The 19,752-nt window shown below is 39.8% G+C and overlaps 1 protein-coding gene across 5 annotated transcripts in view; it reads right to left on the bottom strand.

The window, feature by feature from the left end:
* Positions 1-19,752, bottom strand: part of BAIAP2L1 (BAR/IMD domain containing adaptor protein 2 like 1) — an 87,400-nt gene that overhangs the window by 16,203 nt on the left and 51,445 nt on the right. For 2 of the 5 annotated variants that reach the window (XM_077907788.1, XM_077907784.1), the window contains exons 4-12: positions 11,624-11,695; positions 10,780-10,841; positions 10,604-10,675; positions 8,770-8,907; positions 7,944-8,096; positions 5,984-6,151; positions 3,137-3,284; positions 1,259-1,466; positions 538-615 (exon numbers count right to left, since the gene is read on the bottom strand). In XM_077907788.1, coding sequence (XP_077763914.1) covers positions 538-615; positions 1,259-1,466; positions 3,137-3,284; positions 5,984-6,151; positions 7,944-8,096; positions 8,770-8,907; positions 10,604-10,675; positions 10,780-10,841; positions 11,624-11,695 — 1,099 coding nt within the window. The remainder of the gene's footprint in view (positions 1-537; positions 616-1,258; positions 1,467-3,136; positions 3,285-5,983; positions 6,152-7,943; positions 8,097-8,769; positions 8,908-10,603; positions 10,676-10,779; positions 10,842-11,623; positions 11,696-19,752) is intronic. The other 3 variants (XM_077907787.1, XM_077907786.1, XM_077907785.1) reach the window with 2 other exon arrangements.

Raw genomic sequence — 19,752 nt, forward strand, 5'->3', positions numbered from 1 at the left:
GCTAGTTAGTGTAAGGCACTTGGCACTCCCCAAGTGGTGATGGTGATGATAGTCACCTTGGATTTAGTGACTAGTTATGGGTTGGGGGAGTGAGTGGTTCCAGAGGGATGATGGGGGGTAAGGGGCAGAGTATGGGGTGTGTCTCCACTGCAGAAACCACAAAGGGAACAACTAGGGGATAACAGTCCCCTTCAGTATACAACTATATGACTGGAGGTTTCCCTGGAGGGTAACTACACATCTAAAGAGAATTCTGATATGCCCAAAAACATGAGGTCAAAGGTGAGTTTTCCAGGATGCCTGAGTGCCTTTGGCTCAGGGTTAATCCCCGATTCCCGGGATCGAGTCCCACGTTGGGCTCCTTGCATGGAACCTGCTTCTCCTCCCTCTACCTGTGTCTCTGCCTCTCTCCCTGTGTCTCTCATGAAATAAATAAATAAAATCTTAAAAAAAAAAAAAAAACAACAACAACAACCCAAAAACCCACAAAAGTGAGTTTTCTGTCACTGGGAAAAGAGAGCCACAGCCAGGTCCTACCTCGGTGTGGGAACACTCATGGCTTCCTTTGCATCTTCTTCTAGCAACTTTGTGTAGGATGCCGGGAACCAGCCCCTCCTACAGGTGAGGAGTGAGAAAAAAAAAGGCCTGGTTGTGGGGTCAGCAGCAGACAAGTGAACAGTAAGCACACTACAGAATGGCTTGGGGGCGGCTCAGGGGCAGACCAATCGATTTTCACATCACACAATGTGTCTTTTATATACAGCACTCATTTTATTTGGATTCCCTTTTTGGCTTTTTTCCACATTCATTTAATAGCTGAATAATCTACACAGAAAACTAATTTAACCAGCTTACAGTAAGGCCTATGCACATACTCCTGGTTGAAATGACAACGCTGGCATTTAAACTATTTATAACCTAAATCTTAATAAAATACATTTGATGTGCAGATTATTCTTGAGAAATCCAAAGTCATTAAAAAAAGAACACAATTATTTAAGCTACTTTCAGAGGTGACTTCATATCATCTGTTTAAATACTGAATTCATTTATATACACACAGACATACAGAAAATAGTCTGGGACAGAGTCACTCCAATTAACTAAACTAGAACCATAATTAAACTATGAACTTACCTTTGGTAAAAATGCTACTATGACCACAAAGACAATTTGTGGCTAAAAGGAGATATGGTAGCTCTTTGAAGTACTGGGCGGCCTTGACTGCTGTGGGGACAGCATGTGCCCTGAGACTTACACTTTGGTGGTATCATGCTCTCCATAAAGCCAGCCATCTTTCTCCTCAGAAATGAGCAATGTGAGGATGTCTCCTTGGGCGAAGCTGAGCAAGGTCTGGTTCGTGCCAGCAGTGTGTGGAAAAATGGTTTTTACTTTCTGCTTCTTCATCATGTTGAGTCCAGTTGCAACAGAAACTGATCGCTGTAAACTAGGATCATCTGAAGAATCTGTTGAAAATGAACATAGCAGTGAGAACTTTTCAAGGACTGGTAACAAGTTCAAACAAGCAAACTCCAGAAAGCCATCCACTGTGGCCCACCAGCACTCCGACTGCAACTCCGATGCGTTTTATTTCCACACCTTAGACTTTGCCCTGATGTGCAGGGACTGCAAGGGGCAGAAGCAGAATCCCGCCTGAGGTCTTCCACTGAGGAGGACCCTTGTGGCTAAATTCTCTTTTCCAGGCAGACAGGACACTGTGTGTGCTAAGCTTCAACTGCACTCTGGTTTAACCAGAGACAAGCTGACACATCCAGAGGGTCTGATGCTTTCCTTGCCCTACTCTCCCAACAGGGACCCCAAATGGGCATCAACTCACACCCCACTGCCCATGACAAAGAATAAGTGGAGACTGGAAATGCAGATGTTGTCACTGTGCAACTGCTCAACATCGCATCTAGGAAGTAGTAAGGATGTGGAGAGGACCAGTACGTTTACTAAACCCTCCCCTACATGCCAGTCCACACTCTCAATGCTTCACAGCTTCTGAGGGAAGAAGCAGTGACTCACTGGGATATCACAACTAGCATGCCAGCCCTGGATACAGATGGCCTGACTCCACAGTCTACCGCACTATATGAAGTACCTTGCTGTGCATTTGTCTCAATTGAAGCACAGGCTGATATTTGCCAATCCAAAGAAACAAAATTGCCATTCTGAAACTCTTATCTCTGGATCTCACTCAGCAGCTGCAAATGCTGTAGTCTGTAGGCTCTCTCTAGCACATGGTTTGATTGCCACAACTTTCATACCCAAGAGGCTGAGGCCTGTGAGATACTCCACAGAGAGAGGGGGGCGGTCTCTGGGTCCCAAAGACTCTGTCTACACAGAGTGGAGCCTAAGCAAAGATGCCTGGAATCTCTGTAAACAGTAACTGGTCCTGATTTATTGTAAAAGCATCAACAAAGTTAAGAAACTTCAGCATCCAGAAAGCATGAAGTTCTCTGTTAGAGATGAAAAGCACTGATTGTAATTCACACTAAGCCTATTGGTAAGATCAATAGCCATAATTTTGTCATGTGAACTTTTATAGTTTGTTTTATTGAAAAAGAAATATTATAATTGCCAAATATGGCACATGGTGGGGCTCTTTGTACATTATTTCTAATTTTAAAATGTAACATCTTTCAACAGTACATTTCCTCTATGTAAACATCAATCAGCATATGCAATTAGAATTTGCCAAAGAAATGTGTCACTTACAAAATGTCTTATGGTTTTATATTAAATCCAGACCTTTATTTATTGAAGTATAAGTTTCAACAAGGCAATGTTACATGTGTGCTACCATACACGTTTCTTTACCTCTACTTCAGGGTAATATTTATCCAAAATATTTATTAAAAAAATTTAAAAAGGTATTTTATTTTTTAATCATGCTCATTTTAGAGATTTTTTTGAGAGAGAGAGAAAACACGAGCAGTGGGAGGGGCAGAAGGAGAGAGAATCTCAAGCAGACTTCCCACTGAGCGCAGAGCCTGATACGGGGGTCAATCCCATGACCCTGAGATCATAACCCAAGCCAAAGCTCATAACCTGAAACTAAGAGTTGAATGTCCAAATGACGGAGCCACCCAGGCAAGGGTATTTTAAAAAGAGATCAAAATAAATTTCTTACCTGTTGAATTCTTTATCCTTTCCGAATTCTGTGCAACTGTTGCTGGGTTATTAAACATATCGATCAAAGGACTGGTATACGCTCTGGCTGAAGGAGCTGGGGGCACCTTTGGTGAATATTTAGAAAGAGTGTCATAATCTTTTCCAACCTGTGAAAAATTTCTGATTAGTTTAATATTAGTGTAACACAGCAATGGAACTATAGAGATTGCCAGGGGTGTTTTAACATGCTTTAAATTCCACTGTCTTTCCAAAGTTCTTTTGGTTGGATGGCAATGCTGTATTCTGAATTATTATTTCAAAAATATCACATTCTTTTTTTCATTCCTGTCTTCATTTTTTTTTTTTTTTTTTTTGGAAGGCAGTTACTCTCCATTTCCCACCACCCCCTGGCAACCACTAATTTACTTTCTGTCTCTATGGATTTTAGGATCCCTTTTAGGTGCTACTTAGCTACAGGAGTCTACATTTAAAATAATTTTTCCAAGCAATTTTGAGTACATTCCTCCATTAAATTTCTCATATTTTTTTGCTAACAAAAAAATCTAGTACCAGTGGAGTTCTCTTTTCTTTGTAAGTATTTTATTTTCCCCCTCTCTGGAAGTTTTTAGAATTTTCTTTGTCCTCTTCTATAACTTGATCATAATATGTCAAGGTTTTGTTTTTTTCCCATCTGTACAGGCTCACTGTGGCTGCTGTGTTAAAGACCAGGCAGAGTCTGGTAATCTTTGCAGGAGCCAGAGTCAGGGGTGTGGAGGGGTGAGAAGTGGCTGGATTTGGATCTGCGTTGAAGGTGGAAGCAGCAGGCAGGCATGCCAGTGGGTTGGCTGTGGTCTGGGAAGAGGGGAGGGGAGAAAAAGGGGGGCGGGGGAGACGGACAAGTCCACATTCGTGCTGGAGCCACTGGAAGGATGGAACTGCTATTTTCTGGATGGGGAAGACTGGAGAAGCATGTTTGGAGAAAATCAGTCACCTGGTTTTGGATGAGTTGAATGTGAAATTCTCATTAGACATCTGGTGGTGATTTTGAGAAGGCAATTAGGTTATCTCCAACCTGTCTAAAATTATGTTTATACCCTCTCTTCTCGTTCTGTGTTTCGGGTTAATTTCTAAGCAATTCCATGCTGTTAATGAGCCAGTCTATTGGTGTGGGGGTTTTCTTGTTTATGTTTTTTTTTTGTGGGGAGGGGGAAGGGAAGGGAAAAATCGAAAAACCTATTTTAGAGAAATTTCAAGCATGTACAAAGGAGAGAGAACAGCACAACAAATCTCCCTGTACCCAACACCCAGCTTCATCAATTATGAATTCATGGCCAATATTGTTTCATATATGCTGCACCCATCTACCCCTGTACCTGGGATATGCTGTAGCAAATCCCAGACATTTTAATTAGGAATAATCCTTTTTTAATTTTTAATTTCCAAAATCTTTAGCTGATTTTTTTAATTTCCAAAATCTTTAGCTGATTTTCCCCTGGGGATGTAATATCTTTTCATCTCTTTTTAAAGAACTTTTTTAAAAAAGATTTATTTATTCATGAAAGACACAGAGCGAGAGAGAGAGGCAGAGACACAGGCAGAGAGAGAAGCAGGCTCCATGCAGGGAGCCCAACGTGGGACTCGATCCCAGATCTCCAGGATCACAATCCGGGCCAAAGGCAGCACTAAACCCCCGAGCTACCTGGGCTGCCCTCTTTTTAAAGATTTCTTTTCGGCCCTATTGCCTCTGCTACCTCCAATATTGGTTATTCTAGTTTTTTTCTTTCAGTATGTCTTTTCATGACACTGGTTTTCCTCCCTTGTTCAGTGATTCTTGGTTATCTGTCCATTTCCGTATTGCACGGCATTCCCTATTCTTTCACATGTTTATCATAGTCTGTATTTTGCCTGTTTTTCTTGTTATCACAGACTGCCTGCAGTGAGGTAGGGATGGGGAAGTACACTCTGCCTCTTCTCTGGAAACACAGTCTCCGCCAGTGGACAAAAAGGCCCTGCTGCCTACTGTTAACCGCAAGTGTGAGGAGGAAGAAACTAACCAGCTTAGAGGATGCAAATCATCTACAACTGACCACACACAGGAACACCACAGCCAGGTTTTCGGCTCCTCTTGCATCTACTGGCTCTGGGCTCTCTGCTTTGCCCTCTTCTGCAGTCTTGCCCTCATGTGCTTGGGGCTGTGATTTCCTTCTCTCTTGATTCTCCACATACCAATCTTGCCTTTTTCTCTTTGAGACTGTTATAGTGTTTCTGGTCCATTGACAGCACCTTCTTTTATTCCCCATGCAGTTATGGATCTATTCTGTAGGTTGTCCACTGGTCTTTAACATCTTTGTTTTCATTTCAGAGGTTAGAGTGAACCTATGTGTCCAAACTAACCACTGGATCCAAATCTCCACATGTTTGCCAAAAGTAATAGAGCCCAGGTTCAAAGAGTAGCAAACTACAACGCTTGATTTCATTACCTTGAAGTCTTTGGTGGCTATTTTTTTCTGAAGTGCCTTATGTTGTGATGAATGGCACCAGAGTTTTGCTAACTGTTCTCTAAGCCACCTATGTTTCTTTTGCTGGGAATAAATTTACAAAGTTGGAATGGTTATAATTCAAAACAGTAACAATAACATTCCCAAAACAAAGATAATAGCACTGAACACAGCACTACACAGTGCTGAGCACCACACAACTATGTCAAATCTGAAGGTAAGACCATCAGAGTGAGAAAAGAGGAGGCCCCAGAAGAAAGGAGGACCTGTAATTGCCACCAACCAAGGCCTTCGTCTTTTTGGAGATTTAGCCCAAGTCTTATCAGTAAATACACAACTGAAATCTTGGAGAGAGAATTAATTCCTACCATGCTGCTTCTCTCAATCATTGGTGAAGGCTGGGGTGTTCCAGACACAGGGGTAGAGCTTGGGGTCTTTATTTCTTCGATCATATTCATGATCTTCTCGGGCACTTTGGTAGCATCACCGCAGGTTTCTTGCCACCTGGGCAGTTTGGAATTGAGTAATTCTGCAGACTATAAATCCAAAAGAAACACAACTAAGCACAAATGTGTACTGTTCAAAGAGCAAAGTTACGTCAATTATCAACAATAATGTTTTACTGGCTTACCACCAGAAGTGTGAGAGCTTTGTGTTAAATTCAGTGAGGGCTTAAGTATCTATGAGCTTCCACCTTTATTTGCTGAAAGAGTTGTAGGCCCCTGTTCTACAGGAGCTTGCCTTCCCCCTCAGTGTGAATGCAGAGTATAAGACTAATATAAGTAATGTAAATGATTCAGAACAAGCTCAAACACAGAAAGGGAAGGGTTGAGCAATCTTATTAAGCCCCACTGTTTCCCCAATGGCCCCAGAAATGTTAGTCAGTGCATTCTTCCTCCCTACTCCTAAGAGAGGGCAAGACCCCCTCGCCCCAAACCACCTATGGCCTTGGACCATAGCACTGACACACCAATTGCTTGGGCCTGCTTTATCCAAGGGGCCATTGAAAGGACTGGGATGTTGTAGCCAAAAAAAGGGAAGACACAAAAGTAGTTTTCAGAGAGGTGAAGAGACTTCCGGGAGAGAAAAGAAGTAGACTTGATTTATGCCAAAAAGCATAACTGGGATCCAAGGTTAAACATAAGAGTCTACCATCAACTAGAGCTCCCTGGAAATAGGCCAGATTGCCTTGTGACACAGTGAGTACCCCATTAATGGCAGGGCTTCACCACAGAAAGAGCTTCAAGGTCTCTTGACCTATGACCCTGCCCCAGCAGGACATCCTTACCATGGAAACAGACACTGCTGAACTAAGTACAGATGCACTATTGACAAAAGTGATCATCTAATACCGCAATTCTTTCCTTTCCTGTAACAATATCAGATCTTAGGGATTTAGATTTATTTGGTAGGTGAACAGTCCTTAAATTTGCAAAGACTTTATAAAATATTTAACATACGACTGATGCATACATACCAGGCCAAGTGTTTTTCCCCTGAAAAAGAGGAAGTTGCCTTATTTTCAAGTTCTTACAAACCTTTTATCACGGAGTGCTCTCTAAATTATTATAAATAACATTGAATATTTGACTTAATTTAATGCTAGTTTTGGATACTTACATAGGCCCAATAAAATTTAGTTTTTTTTTTTAAAAAAACGAAAGTAATATATATATTTTGTAATGATTCCTGGGTTAAAAACCTCACAACTATGTGTGTTGGAAGGAGGGCAGGAAAGCCAGTTCTTCAGTTAAGGAGTTCATGAGGAAACATCCTTGAGAGGAATGAGAAAGGAAACACAACAAGTGTCCTGATGCTGTGAATGGGTCTGTGACTGGGAAAGAACTTCCAGGGACACCTCTGTACATGGACTCCCAAGGCAAACACTCAAACCACCCAGGTCTGTTGGGACTCATCCCATGGCTCTGGTGAAGACACTGAGTCTGTTGGGACCCATCCCATGGCTCTGGTGAAGACACTCATCCCATGGCTCTGGTGAAGACGCATGAGAGTCTGAGAAAAGCGGACTCGTAGGTGAGAAAAGAAAGTGCTAATTCTTAATGATTACACATTTTTTATGAAAGATTTTAAATATGGATATACTTCTAAATTAATTACATATTATAAGCAACATTTAATCATTTCATCTACATTTCTGAAAGTTTATATATTCAAGTCGGTCAAAAGCTATTTCTTTGGCATCTCTTCTCATTGGTAAAATAGGCCCACCACTTTACACTGAGGCACATATGGAAGGTAAAGCATTTCAAGGGCATTTGAATATGAAGTTAAATTAATAATGCAACACAATTGCCATCATGAACCCACCTGTAAATGATAATAATGTAAGTGATTTGCAAAGCTACAGTGTTTGTCAACCAGAAAGCAGAAGCGCCTTTTCTCTTCAAGTAGAGCTTCTTTGCAACCATCTGCAATAAATTTCTGTATTTCACTCTGGCGAGAAGTAACGGTTTCTACATACTAGGAAAATAAATAATAATTATACAAGTATGACATGAGGAATCAAATAGCTGTATAGCCAGACATTTATCTTGTGCCATCTTTACACCTGGTTTATTTCGAAATGGAGTAAACACTAAATGCAGATAAACATGAGATAAAATAACAAAGTTGTAACCTAATCTGAGCAGGTATCATCATTCTCATTAAGATCCCTGACTCATGTGTGGAAGGACGTTGCCAAAGGCCTTACATTCTTCACTAGGCAACCTGCACAAAGTATCACTTTACATACTTCAGGAATAGGATTGTGTTCTATTGGCAAATCAAAGGCTTTAAAAACCAGAAAGTCCAAATTTAAACCCCAGTTCTAAATATCAACCACATGACTTAGCCCAAGCCCCATTTTCTTCATCTGTAAAATGGGGAGAGTGATGTTAATCAAGGAACATCCCTTACCTATCCCTCTCCTGAACCAGGAGAAAAGGCCAATGCTTTTAGGAGGCTACTAATGATTCTTAGCTCTGGAAAACTCTGCAGCCTGCAATTCATACCTAGTTAAAAATGCTCATTTTTTAACTCAACAGCAGCACAGCAGTGAGCGAATAAAGTATAGACTGACAGAGGTAGGTAAGCCTCCCTGTAAATTGTACAAGTTACCAACCACAAGACAAAACAGTGCTGAAAAGTTCACCTCAATTTCTTTGTGTTCATATTTGAGTGCATTTCGTCCTCCTTGACTTTTCCTTCTGATCTTCTTCAATTCAGCTTGAGATTTCTCCAAAGAATCTAATTTATTCCTGTGTTCTGTTTGGTATCTTTTGAGAGTTGCCTGTAAGTTAAATGTGCTTATTTGAATGTAGCACCACACAGACTGTTGGGCAGTTACTTTTGCTGATATTCCCACTGGGAGTCGTCCTGCATCCTTTTACAATGCACACACTCTCACTTCATACCACTCTCTCCCTCCAACTTCAGCAGGGAGCTTTGTCCTAAAGTCCCCTGTTCATACAAGGGGCCAGTGACCCCCAAGGGCAGCTTTTACAAGAATGTCTTTTCTTTCTTTTCTTTCTTGTTTTCTCAATTTTTTTAGACACTGAATGGTTAAGTGCTTTGGTGAATAAAAAGCAATATTAAATCACATGTTTCAAGACTTACAGTTTTATTTTTTTATTTTTTAAAAGATTTTATTTATTTGATAGCGAGAGAGCATGAGTGAGATCACAAGCGGGGGGAAGGATAGAAGAACAAGTAGGCTCCCCAATGAGCAGGGAGCCTGATGTGGGGCTTGATCCCAGCACCCTGGGATCATTACCTGAGCTGAAGGCAGGAGCTTAATGGACTGAGGGACCCATGCACCTCTGACTTAAAACTTAAAAAAAAAACCAGAATGAATGAGTGTAATCACTTCCAATTATTCTGGGTGCTCTGTAGCAAAGGATTTTTGGAGCCTCATAGACCTGGGTTAGAATTGCGGTGTGTAATCTCAGCAATTACTTAATTTCTTTTTTTTTTTAAGATTTTATTTATTTATTCATATATGAGAGAGAGAGAGAGAGAGAGAGAGAGAGAGGCAGAGGGAGAAACAGGCTCCATGCAGGAAGCCTGATGTGGAACTCGATCCTGGGTCTCCAGGGTCATACCCTGGGCTGAAGGTGGTGCTAAACCGCTGAGCCATCCGGGCTGCCCAATTACTTAATTTCTATAAAATCCATGTTTTCCCTTAATCTATACAGTGAGGATAAGAGTAGTTTACATCATGGAGTTTCTGTAGGGGTAAAAATCAGATAATGTATGTAAAATGTTTGGCATTACATCCACCCCAGCAGTTGTGGGTGGTCCTGTGGCCTTCCTCCAGACTGCGCAGAGCACATGCACACAAGGGCAGTGGGGTGTTTTCAGGGTAACTGCACAACTTACTGCCAAGTGGAAGTCTTGGTGAGAAGGGGGCTTTGGGTGGCAAAGAAAGCAGCTATTCCACAGCAGGTAAAGGAGATGAAAAGAGCCATGTGACAGGGCTGGAGGGTCAGACAGGAGAAAATTGCTGGAGTCATCAATACCAGGGGACAGGTAAGGGACACCACATAATAGTCTTTGACAAACAGACCTAGGCGCCTGAGAGAGCCCCAGATGGTATTCTCCCACATGTCTCACATCCTCAAGTGCTGATTTGTGACAGCAACAGTTGCACTAATATAGATGCAGATGTCTTCCCCACATGTGTTCTTTGAAAACAGTGCTTTCTAGAGGTAGGAGGATTCCTTGCAATATTTTCCTCTCTGATTTTTAATAAAGATCCCAGGTGTTAATGCAAAGGGGGCACCCAGCTCCAATGGACCTTGTCAATTTCACGCATCTATGTATGTACTCAGCACTAAGCTCTGTCCAAGTTTGCTGTGGCTGGATAAACAGTAGGAGAAAGTTCTCCTCAGGCTTTGAGATCAGGCAATGCAACCTCCTGGATTGCCAGGCTCCCATATCCCACACTCACCTCCAGCCATGGAGATAGAGCAAAACCAGGTACTCACATTCATGTATTTTACATCAAGTTCTGTCTTCTTCTCCAGCTCATGTATAATCTCTTTATGGAATTTTTTGAACTGTTAACAAAAGGAATTAAAAATCCACACCAGATTTGAGACTTTAAGTAAAATAATGTTTGGAAATAAAATATATTTTATAAGTACAAAAATAGTTCACATACGTTTTCATCAAGACTCTCATTGAGTTTCTTGTGGGTACTTGAAATCTCTATAAGTACATGGCCTGTGAATAAAACCAGATGTTGGGGATAAAGTCACTGTGTGGATTTTGTAAGGATACTACAGAAAGTAAAATAATGGAATATAGCACAATCTCTCACTGCCCTTAGCACCGGGAAGCATCAGGGCCTGTGGCATGTCAGAAACACTAACTGCATGCCCATGGCAGTGGGTTCCAGAGGAACACAGGCCCTAGCAAACTTACTCTAACAACACTGTTCATCCAAAGAATGCCAACTTTGTCTTTAAATTCACATCATGCTTTCTATATTTTCTCATTCCCTAAGCTGAATCTTATTTATCTGATTTAATTTTTAAATTCTCTTACAAAAGATTATCATGGCCCTTATAGTAACTATAGGAACAAATGACTTATTTTTATCTAATCCCTAGAGTAATCTGATTATCTGTCAGGCATAAAAGATAAAGGTCATTTTTTCTCATATTAGCTCTTGTGTCATTTTGGAAAATAGTAACGCCATGGGAAAATGCAGCAGGGACAGTGCTCTGCCTCTTATCTCCTGGGACTACATCAATTCTCTGAAATAACTACAGTCACAGGAGAATGTTCCAGAATTGAGCTTTACTCCAAAAGCAGCAAGACAACCACTTGATTTGCAAAATACATCTCTTGCAGTTTGAGACAGTGTGATGCATCTCTGCTACTAAACTCTAATAAAGGTGAACAAGAGCCTCTCCCTGCTCCCTTATCTACAGGAACCAAATGGGTCTGATACCTAAGAACTGGAAAAAACAGAATCATTTGGAACAACCACCAGATCATACTAAACCATAACACAATGTGCTGGAGAGATCCTCCCACAGTTTTGGTAGGAATTCCTTGGGTGAACTGAAAGGCTGTAGATGAAGGAGAATTAAAATTAAGACTGTGGTAGATACAGGGAAAGAGAAAGAATACCAACTAGATTGTAACTTCAGCTATCACCTTTACACAAATGACACTATGGTGTCCTGTTCCAGAAACCGTTAACACACGTGACACTCCGTAGTTCCCCACACCCCCATTGTCAGATTCTGAAATTCAGCCTTTTCCTTGAAATGTCCACCTGAAGGTCTCATTAGGTGCCTCACATTCAACATGTCTAAAAGTGAATTCACCCCCCCTATTGTCCAATCCCAGCTCTTGGATGCCAACTAGCCAGTCACATGGGGTTGACACCTCACCCATAGTCACAATTCAACAACAAAGACTCATTCCCTTGTGCATGTGTGTCATCACTTGGGCCAAAGTCTAGAGTGAAATCAGGCCCCTTACTCATCCTGCTTCCTTGATCAACAAAGTAGCAGCCCTTCTCTGTCTGGGAGAGGAGGTATATGCTGATGACTTGTGAAATCTACGTGCACCCAATCATCTGTCCCAGGAGGGGTGGGAGAAGAGTCTCCCTAGTCTGCCCCCACCAACACATTCAAACCCACAAGTTGGATCTCTTAGGAGTCTCCCTGCCCCTCAAGCTCTTATCATTTCTCTTGATTCCTAGCTTGTTCTATTCCAGACCCTCTTCCTCACATGTGCTGGGAATCCCTCAAAACCACATGTAACATGTCATCTCCCCAGCCCCTCCCCATGGTATACCAACTCCTCAGCATGAAGCCTACCGTCAATAATGCTGCTTAAAATAACCATGGCAGGTGGTGGGGACAGAGACTCTCCTTATAAGGTTATTGGTATATAACCTGTAAGTCTCTAAGCAGCTTGTGATTCTGGAAACCTCTAACAGAATAGCCTGCTGGATAAACATGGGAGGGCAGACTCATCCCCACCACACCAAGTTACCAAGATACCCACTCTCCAGCCTTTTTTTTTTTTTTTTTTTGGAAAGATTTTATTTATTTGAGAGAGAGAGAACAAGCAGAGAGGGAGAATGAGAGGGAAAAGCAGACACCCTGCTGAGCAGGGAACCTGATACAGGCTCGATCCCAGGACCCTGAGACCATGACCTGAGCTGAGGGCAGACACTTCACTGACTGAGCCACCCAGGTGCTGCCTCCACTCTCCATGCTTAATGACACTGACTTCATTTCTCCCGTAATTAAGTTCTCCTAAAGTTCAACAGGAAACAAATCAGAGTTCTTCACAAAGGAAGCCCCTCACATGACCAAGAGTATAAGTACAATACGTCATTTTATCATTTAGTGATATCAGATACTGAAATAGCTTGAGTTACTTTCATATCCATTTTAAACCCATAAATGACTCCTGGCTGGAGATGAAAAACAACAACAAAAACCCCACTTCAATTACTTGAAAATTAAGCACTCTATTCTTGGCAAGTCAGATCTACTTTTTTTAAAGTCTAAAAATAATTGTGCTTAAATCAGGAGTGATTCAGACTAATTCAAGGCACTCATATATTTTTTTTTTCCAAACTGTCATGAACTTTATCTCTACAATCTTATACAATGTGGATCTCTGAGAAGCATGTTGCCAAAACAAAAGCATGTGCTAGTGTGGCAATATGGAGAAAGCCAGCACTGCTGAACCTGGTGCTTGGGCCCTGAGGCCCCTTCTGCCTGGGGTGTTCTCCCTGCAGGCAGCTTGGTGGAAAGGCTCACTGAAACAGCTCATTCACTCTGTGGGCAGGAACGGAACACCTGACCTTATCCTTGTTATTCCTGTCCCTCACAGTTCGTGGAATTTAAATGCTGACTTTTAGCAGCAGCAGTCCTTGGTCAAAAGAAGGATTAGAAAACATCTTTAATGTGACTATGGGAGTTGCCAAAAGTGTATATTAAAACAGAAAATGAAAACAGCCCCTTTATGTTCAATCTACAGAAGTTTATTCTTAAATATACCAAGTTACTTTATGTCTGAAATGTGGCATCACACACGTTTATTTACTCCTAGCCTGGTAACCTAATTTTTCATAAATTACATCTGAGAAGAAAAAAATTTTTCAAGGAGAGGGTGGAGCACAGCCCAGATTCTAATGGAGCAGAACTAAATACACACCCAAACAGGAACCAACGTGCTGGTCTCAGAAATCACAGCACTGTATGAACTGGATCAACCATTTCCTTTTTCCCTTTTAGGTTCTGAGTAAACATTCTGGGAAGAGACATGTAGTAAGTACTGAAATATGACTCAGTCTGAGTAAATTATATTCTTAATGGCAATATTAAAGGAATTTAAATACATCGTATTTCAAAATCATGAACTTCATATAGCTAAAAGTCAATAGACAGGATAAAGTGACAGGATACCATTAGTTTTTCCTTAAAATTCATATAGATAGCTGACAAGAGATATCACTCCAATTTTAGGAGTTATGAATAAACATGTCCAAAAATTTGGACAATACTATGTAAAAATATGAATTTAGTCAATCAGCAAAATGGACTTTAAAAAGTTAAATAAAATTTAAGAGTATTGGTAAGAACACACAAAATTTTCATTTGAAATATAGATTAGTCATTGGACTATTTATTATGTATTTTCAACTAGATAATTCTTCATTAATTCACAGTATAAATTTAGAGAAACCAGATGGGGATTATTAATGGATGTGAGTAGCACAGAACAGGTGCCAAACGTGTAGGAATACATATTTTTTCATTTATATTTGATCATGGATAATCAGAACACCATATTTCCAAATAGCACAGAGCAATGACTGAGCCACACACTACTTCTTTCATGTTACTTCAAGTGGAATCAGACAATAAAATGACAGGGTGGAAGACAATCTACTGTGGACCTAAAGTTACATGCTATGAATTAATGTAAACCTGACCAAAACTGTTACTAGAAAAGGATGTACTTTTTCTGACAATTTTCGAAATATCAAATGTGGCCAGGAGAAAATATAAAGGAAATAAAAGCAAACTACACATAGATGGAATATGTTAAATACACAAGTGTATATCCTACAGATTAGAGTCACCAGCACTGAATTAGTACAGAGGCAGATTAGTAACCGTGAACATGTGACTGAACTTGAAAGGCTTTGCTAAACTTTAAGAATAGCCCTTGGTAGCTGCCTACCCCACAGTCCCTGGATGCAGTCGGAGGTGCTCTCCTCTGGTCAGTGTAAGTACTCTACCAGTAAACAATGTGCATGGAGAAATAACACCGAAAAAGTGAAAAAAAAAAGTGACAGGATAAGCATTTCATTCAATATTTCTTCTGACTTAGCCAACCATAGTACCACAGTTCTAGCTAATGTCTTGCAGAGAGATTAATTAATTATTAATTATTCCACCACTGATATGATTTGTATCATTCTATGAAAACAAGTAGGACAAACAGAAGTTATACATTAGAATTATATACTCTTTCAAAGTTCTTTCATAGTCTGAGATGAAAGTAAAGTGCCAAGTAACATCTGACTTTGGTAAGAAAAAAATGCCACGAGGGTAGTCACTAAAAGAATAAAGTACACCTAACTACCAAGAGAATAGAAAGTCAAAAAAAAAAAAAACAAAACCAGTCAAAAAGAGGTAAAGAGAAGAAGTGAACACAGACAGTAGGGAAGCAAAAAGAAATTACATGGAGTGTAAATGGACTATATAATCCATTTAAACAACGAAGATTTTTAGGGTTAAAAAATTGTAGTTTGCTTACAAGAGACATGCATTAAATACAAGAATAGAGAGTAAAAGGATGGAATAAGATACATAGCAAACACTAACCCAAAGAAAGCTGATGTAGATCTATTAAAACCAAAGTCAAAGCGGGTGAGAAACATTATTAGACATAAAACAATCACTTCATAATGGGAAAAAACTCAATTCGTCTAGAAGATGGAAACATTTTTTATTTGTATGCATCTATTAACATAGTCTCAACATATTTAAAATTGAATTTTAAAAAATAGATAAGTCATTAATTGTAGGAGACTTCAATATACTTCTTTTAGTAAACATATAGAACAGACAAAAATATCACTACAGATATAGATGACCTGAAAAATACACTTGATCTAATGAACATATACAGAATATTATAACTGATAACTTCATTTTTAAAGCCATCTATATATTTTTAAAAGGATCAAAAGAAAGCCTCACTGTATTTCAAAGGACTGAAATCATATTGAGTATGCTCTTTAACCACACCAAAATTAAACTAGAAACCATTGACAGAAGGGTAGCCAGAAAATGTCCATATATTGAGGATGAAAAAACAGACTTCTAAATAATCTATAGGTCAAAAAAGAAATCACAATAGAAGTTTAAATTATTTTGAAATGAAAAAATAAATATAGCATATAAGAACATGTAAGATGGGGCAGCCCTGGTGGCTCAGTGGTTTAGCACTGCCTTCAGCCCAGGATGTGATTGATCCTCAAGACCCGGGATCGAGTCCTGCGTTGGGCTCCCTGCATGGAGCCTCCTTCTCCCTCTGCCTGTGTCTCTGCCTCTCTCTTTGTCTCTGTGTCTCCCATGAATAAATAAAATCTTAAAAAAAAAAAAAAAGTAAGATGCAACTAAAGCTGTGGTTAGAGGAAATTTATAGCCTTCAAATGCATATTAGAAAAGAATGAGTGAAAAAAATAAATGCTCTACTCATTTCAAGAATTTAATAGAATACTATTCAATAATAAAAAGAAATTACTACTGACAGACATCACAACATGGATAAATTTCAGAAATAGTATAGTAAATGAAAGAAGCCATACTAAAAATACTACATACTATAGGATTCCATTTACAAAACATTCCGGGAAAGGCAAAACTGACAGCATCTGATAAACAAATCTGCCTATTCTGTGACCCAGCAATTTCACTCCTAGATATATTCCTAAGAGAAATAAGTGCATTTGTTTACCAAAAGGCAAGCACAGGAAAGTTCATGGCAGCTTTATTCATATCTCCAAGCCAGAAACAACCCAAACAACTTATCAACACTAGAATGGATAAATTATAGAATAAACTGACACAATGGAACAGGAAGACCCAAAATCTGTATATAAATTCCTCTCAAGGGCAGCCCGGGTGGCTCAGCGGTTTAGCGCCGCCTTCAGTCCGGGGCCTGATCCTGCAGACCTAGGATGGAGGCCCCCTGCATGGAGCCTGCTTATCCCTCTGCCTGTGTCTCTGCCTCTCTCTCATGAATAAATAAAATCTTTTAAACAAACAAACAAATTCATTCATTCATTCATTCCTCTCGAATCCTTGGCTAACACCTAAATTGCACATGTACAGGGTTAGACTCAAAGAAAATCAGCAGCTGAAAGAACATGGAGTTCAGCAGAGATTCTCAGTAGACACACAGTGTTGGGGATACAGAGTTGGGAGCTGTAGTCCCACTAAGTGAGAAAGGCTTACTAAATACCAGGGGGACACCTGGGTGGCTCAATGATTGAGGGTCTGCCTTTGGCTCAGGTCATGATCCTGGGGTCCTGGGATGGAGTCCTGCATCAGGCTCCCCCCAGGGAACCTGTTTCTCCTTCTTCCTATGTCTCTGCCTATCTGTGTCTCTCATGAATAATAAAATCAATCAATCAATCAATCAATCAATCAATCAATCAATCCCACAGGCTTCCCACAGACATCTGGTAGGGACTTACCTTAGGAATAAAGACTAAGTCATATGACTAAGGGCATAACCAAAATAGATCCACCAGAAAAATCTACAATTAAGCCTCCACAAATCAGGGTTATCTACTAGTAATTTAACTGCCTATTAGAATAGAATTTCACAATCTTAAGAGGAAGAAAACAGAATTGAGTCTCTACAACATTTTCTCACAGTGCTCAGCATAGGAAGAAAAAAATCAGTAGACAGGGTGAATGGCAAACCTATCAACTCTGAATTCTTTTTAGTAGGTTTTTTTTTTTTGTATTCCAAAATATTTTATAATTCTAATAATACTTACGTTTACTTATAACTTTAATGTTATAATATAAATTTGTAATATATTATAAATTGATACACATTTTTTCCTTCAGTAACTGGTTTACTTAGTACCGTGTCCTCAAAGTTCATCCATCTTACAGGATGCATCAGAATTGCCTTTCTAAGACTGAATAATATTCCATTGTTTGGATATTCTACATTTTATTTGTCCATTCACAACTTGCAAAAAAAATGTTGATAGACACCTGGGTTCTTTCTACCTCCTGGCCATTATGAGTAATGCTGCTATAAATATGAATGTGCAGATATTTCAAGACTATTTTTTAAATTCAAGTGTAACATACAGTGTTAAATTAATAAACATTTTTAATAATTCCAGAACTATTTTATTTTTTTTAAGATTTATTTATTTATTTATTCATAATAAATGAATGAATGAGAGAGAGAGAGAGAAGCAGAGACACAGGCAGAGGGAGAAGCAGGCTCCATGCCGGGAGCCTGACATGGGACTCGATCCCAGGTCTCCAGGATCGCACCCTGGGCCAAAGGCAGGTGCCAAACCGCTGGGCCACCCAGGGATCCCTCCAGAACTATTTTAGATGTATTACAGGATTGAGAAAATGTATAAACATGTTGAGGTTATTGGGAGCCAATGTACACACACATTTTCAAAATACATAATGTGGGACACCTGGGCGGCTCAGCGGTCATATGCCTGCCTTTGGCCCAGGACCTAAATCCTGGAGTCCCAAGATCGAGTCCCACATCAGGCTCCCTGCATGGAACCTGCTTCTCTCTCTGCCTATGTCTCTGCCTCTCTCTGGGTCTCTTATGAATAAATAAAATCTTAAAAAAAAAAAAAAAACCCACAAAACCCACAGAACACATAATGTAAGTACATCTGTTTATTTCTATATATGTGTATACATATATGTCTATTTTTGAGTGTATGTATGTTTACAACATACACTGTACATATACATATATGTGTGTGTGTGTATATATGTATTTCCTAGCTCTGTTTGCTGAAAGGACCAAGATGACACTTCAGTAGCAACGAGCACACCCAATATTCAAATCTTAGCTTCTAATATCATTCCCCCTAAAAGGAAGTATCATTCCTCAGAAAAAATGGCCATTGATTCCACAATTGAGAAAAGACAAGATGAGCCTGGAACATACAGTTACACAAGAAAGAGAGAAAGTACACAGAAATAAGTGAATGAATGGCTGAGTGAATGAATGGATGAGAGTCAGCCTGAAGGAGCTCCTACTGGCCAAACACAGGACAGTTTAAGCACCAAAGTAATTAAGGACAGTTATAAATTATAAATCATTGAAAAAATCTTAGAATCCATGAGTCCACAACAATAAATAGGCAAAGATGTGAGCAAGGAGGGCTCCTACTAAAAGTAAAATGCCAAACTGGTAAATATGGAGAGAGCGTTCAGTCAGAAAATCATCACTCAGCAACAAGCAAACACTGATTCAGGCAAAATTCATTAATAGATACTAAGCCTAAGGAACAAATGTTGATGATAAATAAGATATTTGCATAGTCTGAAAGTGTTACCGCTTCAGATAGCTTATTAGTAGCAGTAGAAAGAAAATTTCTCCACTTTACAGTGGAAAAATCAGACAACACCTCCAATGGACAATCAAAATTGTCACAAATGAGAGGCAGATGAACACTATCAAATTTGATACTCACAGGACACAAAATGACTCAGCATTCTAGATCACCTGAATCTAATCAAACACACCTGGAATTTCAGAGTTAATATGTTTCTGACCATTCATCCCCTTTTAGTGTTTCTTTTTCTTTCTTTCTTTTTCAAAAAGATTTTATTTATTCATGAAAGAGAGAGAGATGCAGAGACACAGAGGGAGAAGCAGGCTCCTCACAGGAAGCCCAATGTGGGACTCAGTCCCCCAACTGGGATCATGCCCTGAGCCGAAGGCAGACGCTCAACTGCTGAGCTACCCAGGTGTCCCATCAAATGAATAAAATCTTAAAAAAATACATACCAAGAAAGGAAAACTATGAACCAGTATCTCTCATAAAGAGAGGTACAAAAATCCTCAACAAGGTGTT

The sequence above is a fragment of the Canis aureus genome, chromosome 8 (assembly GCF_053574225.1).
Source record: "Canis aureus isolate CA01 chromosome 8, VMU_Caureus_v.1.0, whole genome shotgun sequence".
Classification (NCBI taxonomy): domain Eukaryota; kingdom Metazoa; phylum Chordata; class Mammalia; order Carnivora; family Canidae; genus Canis; species Canis aureus.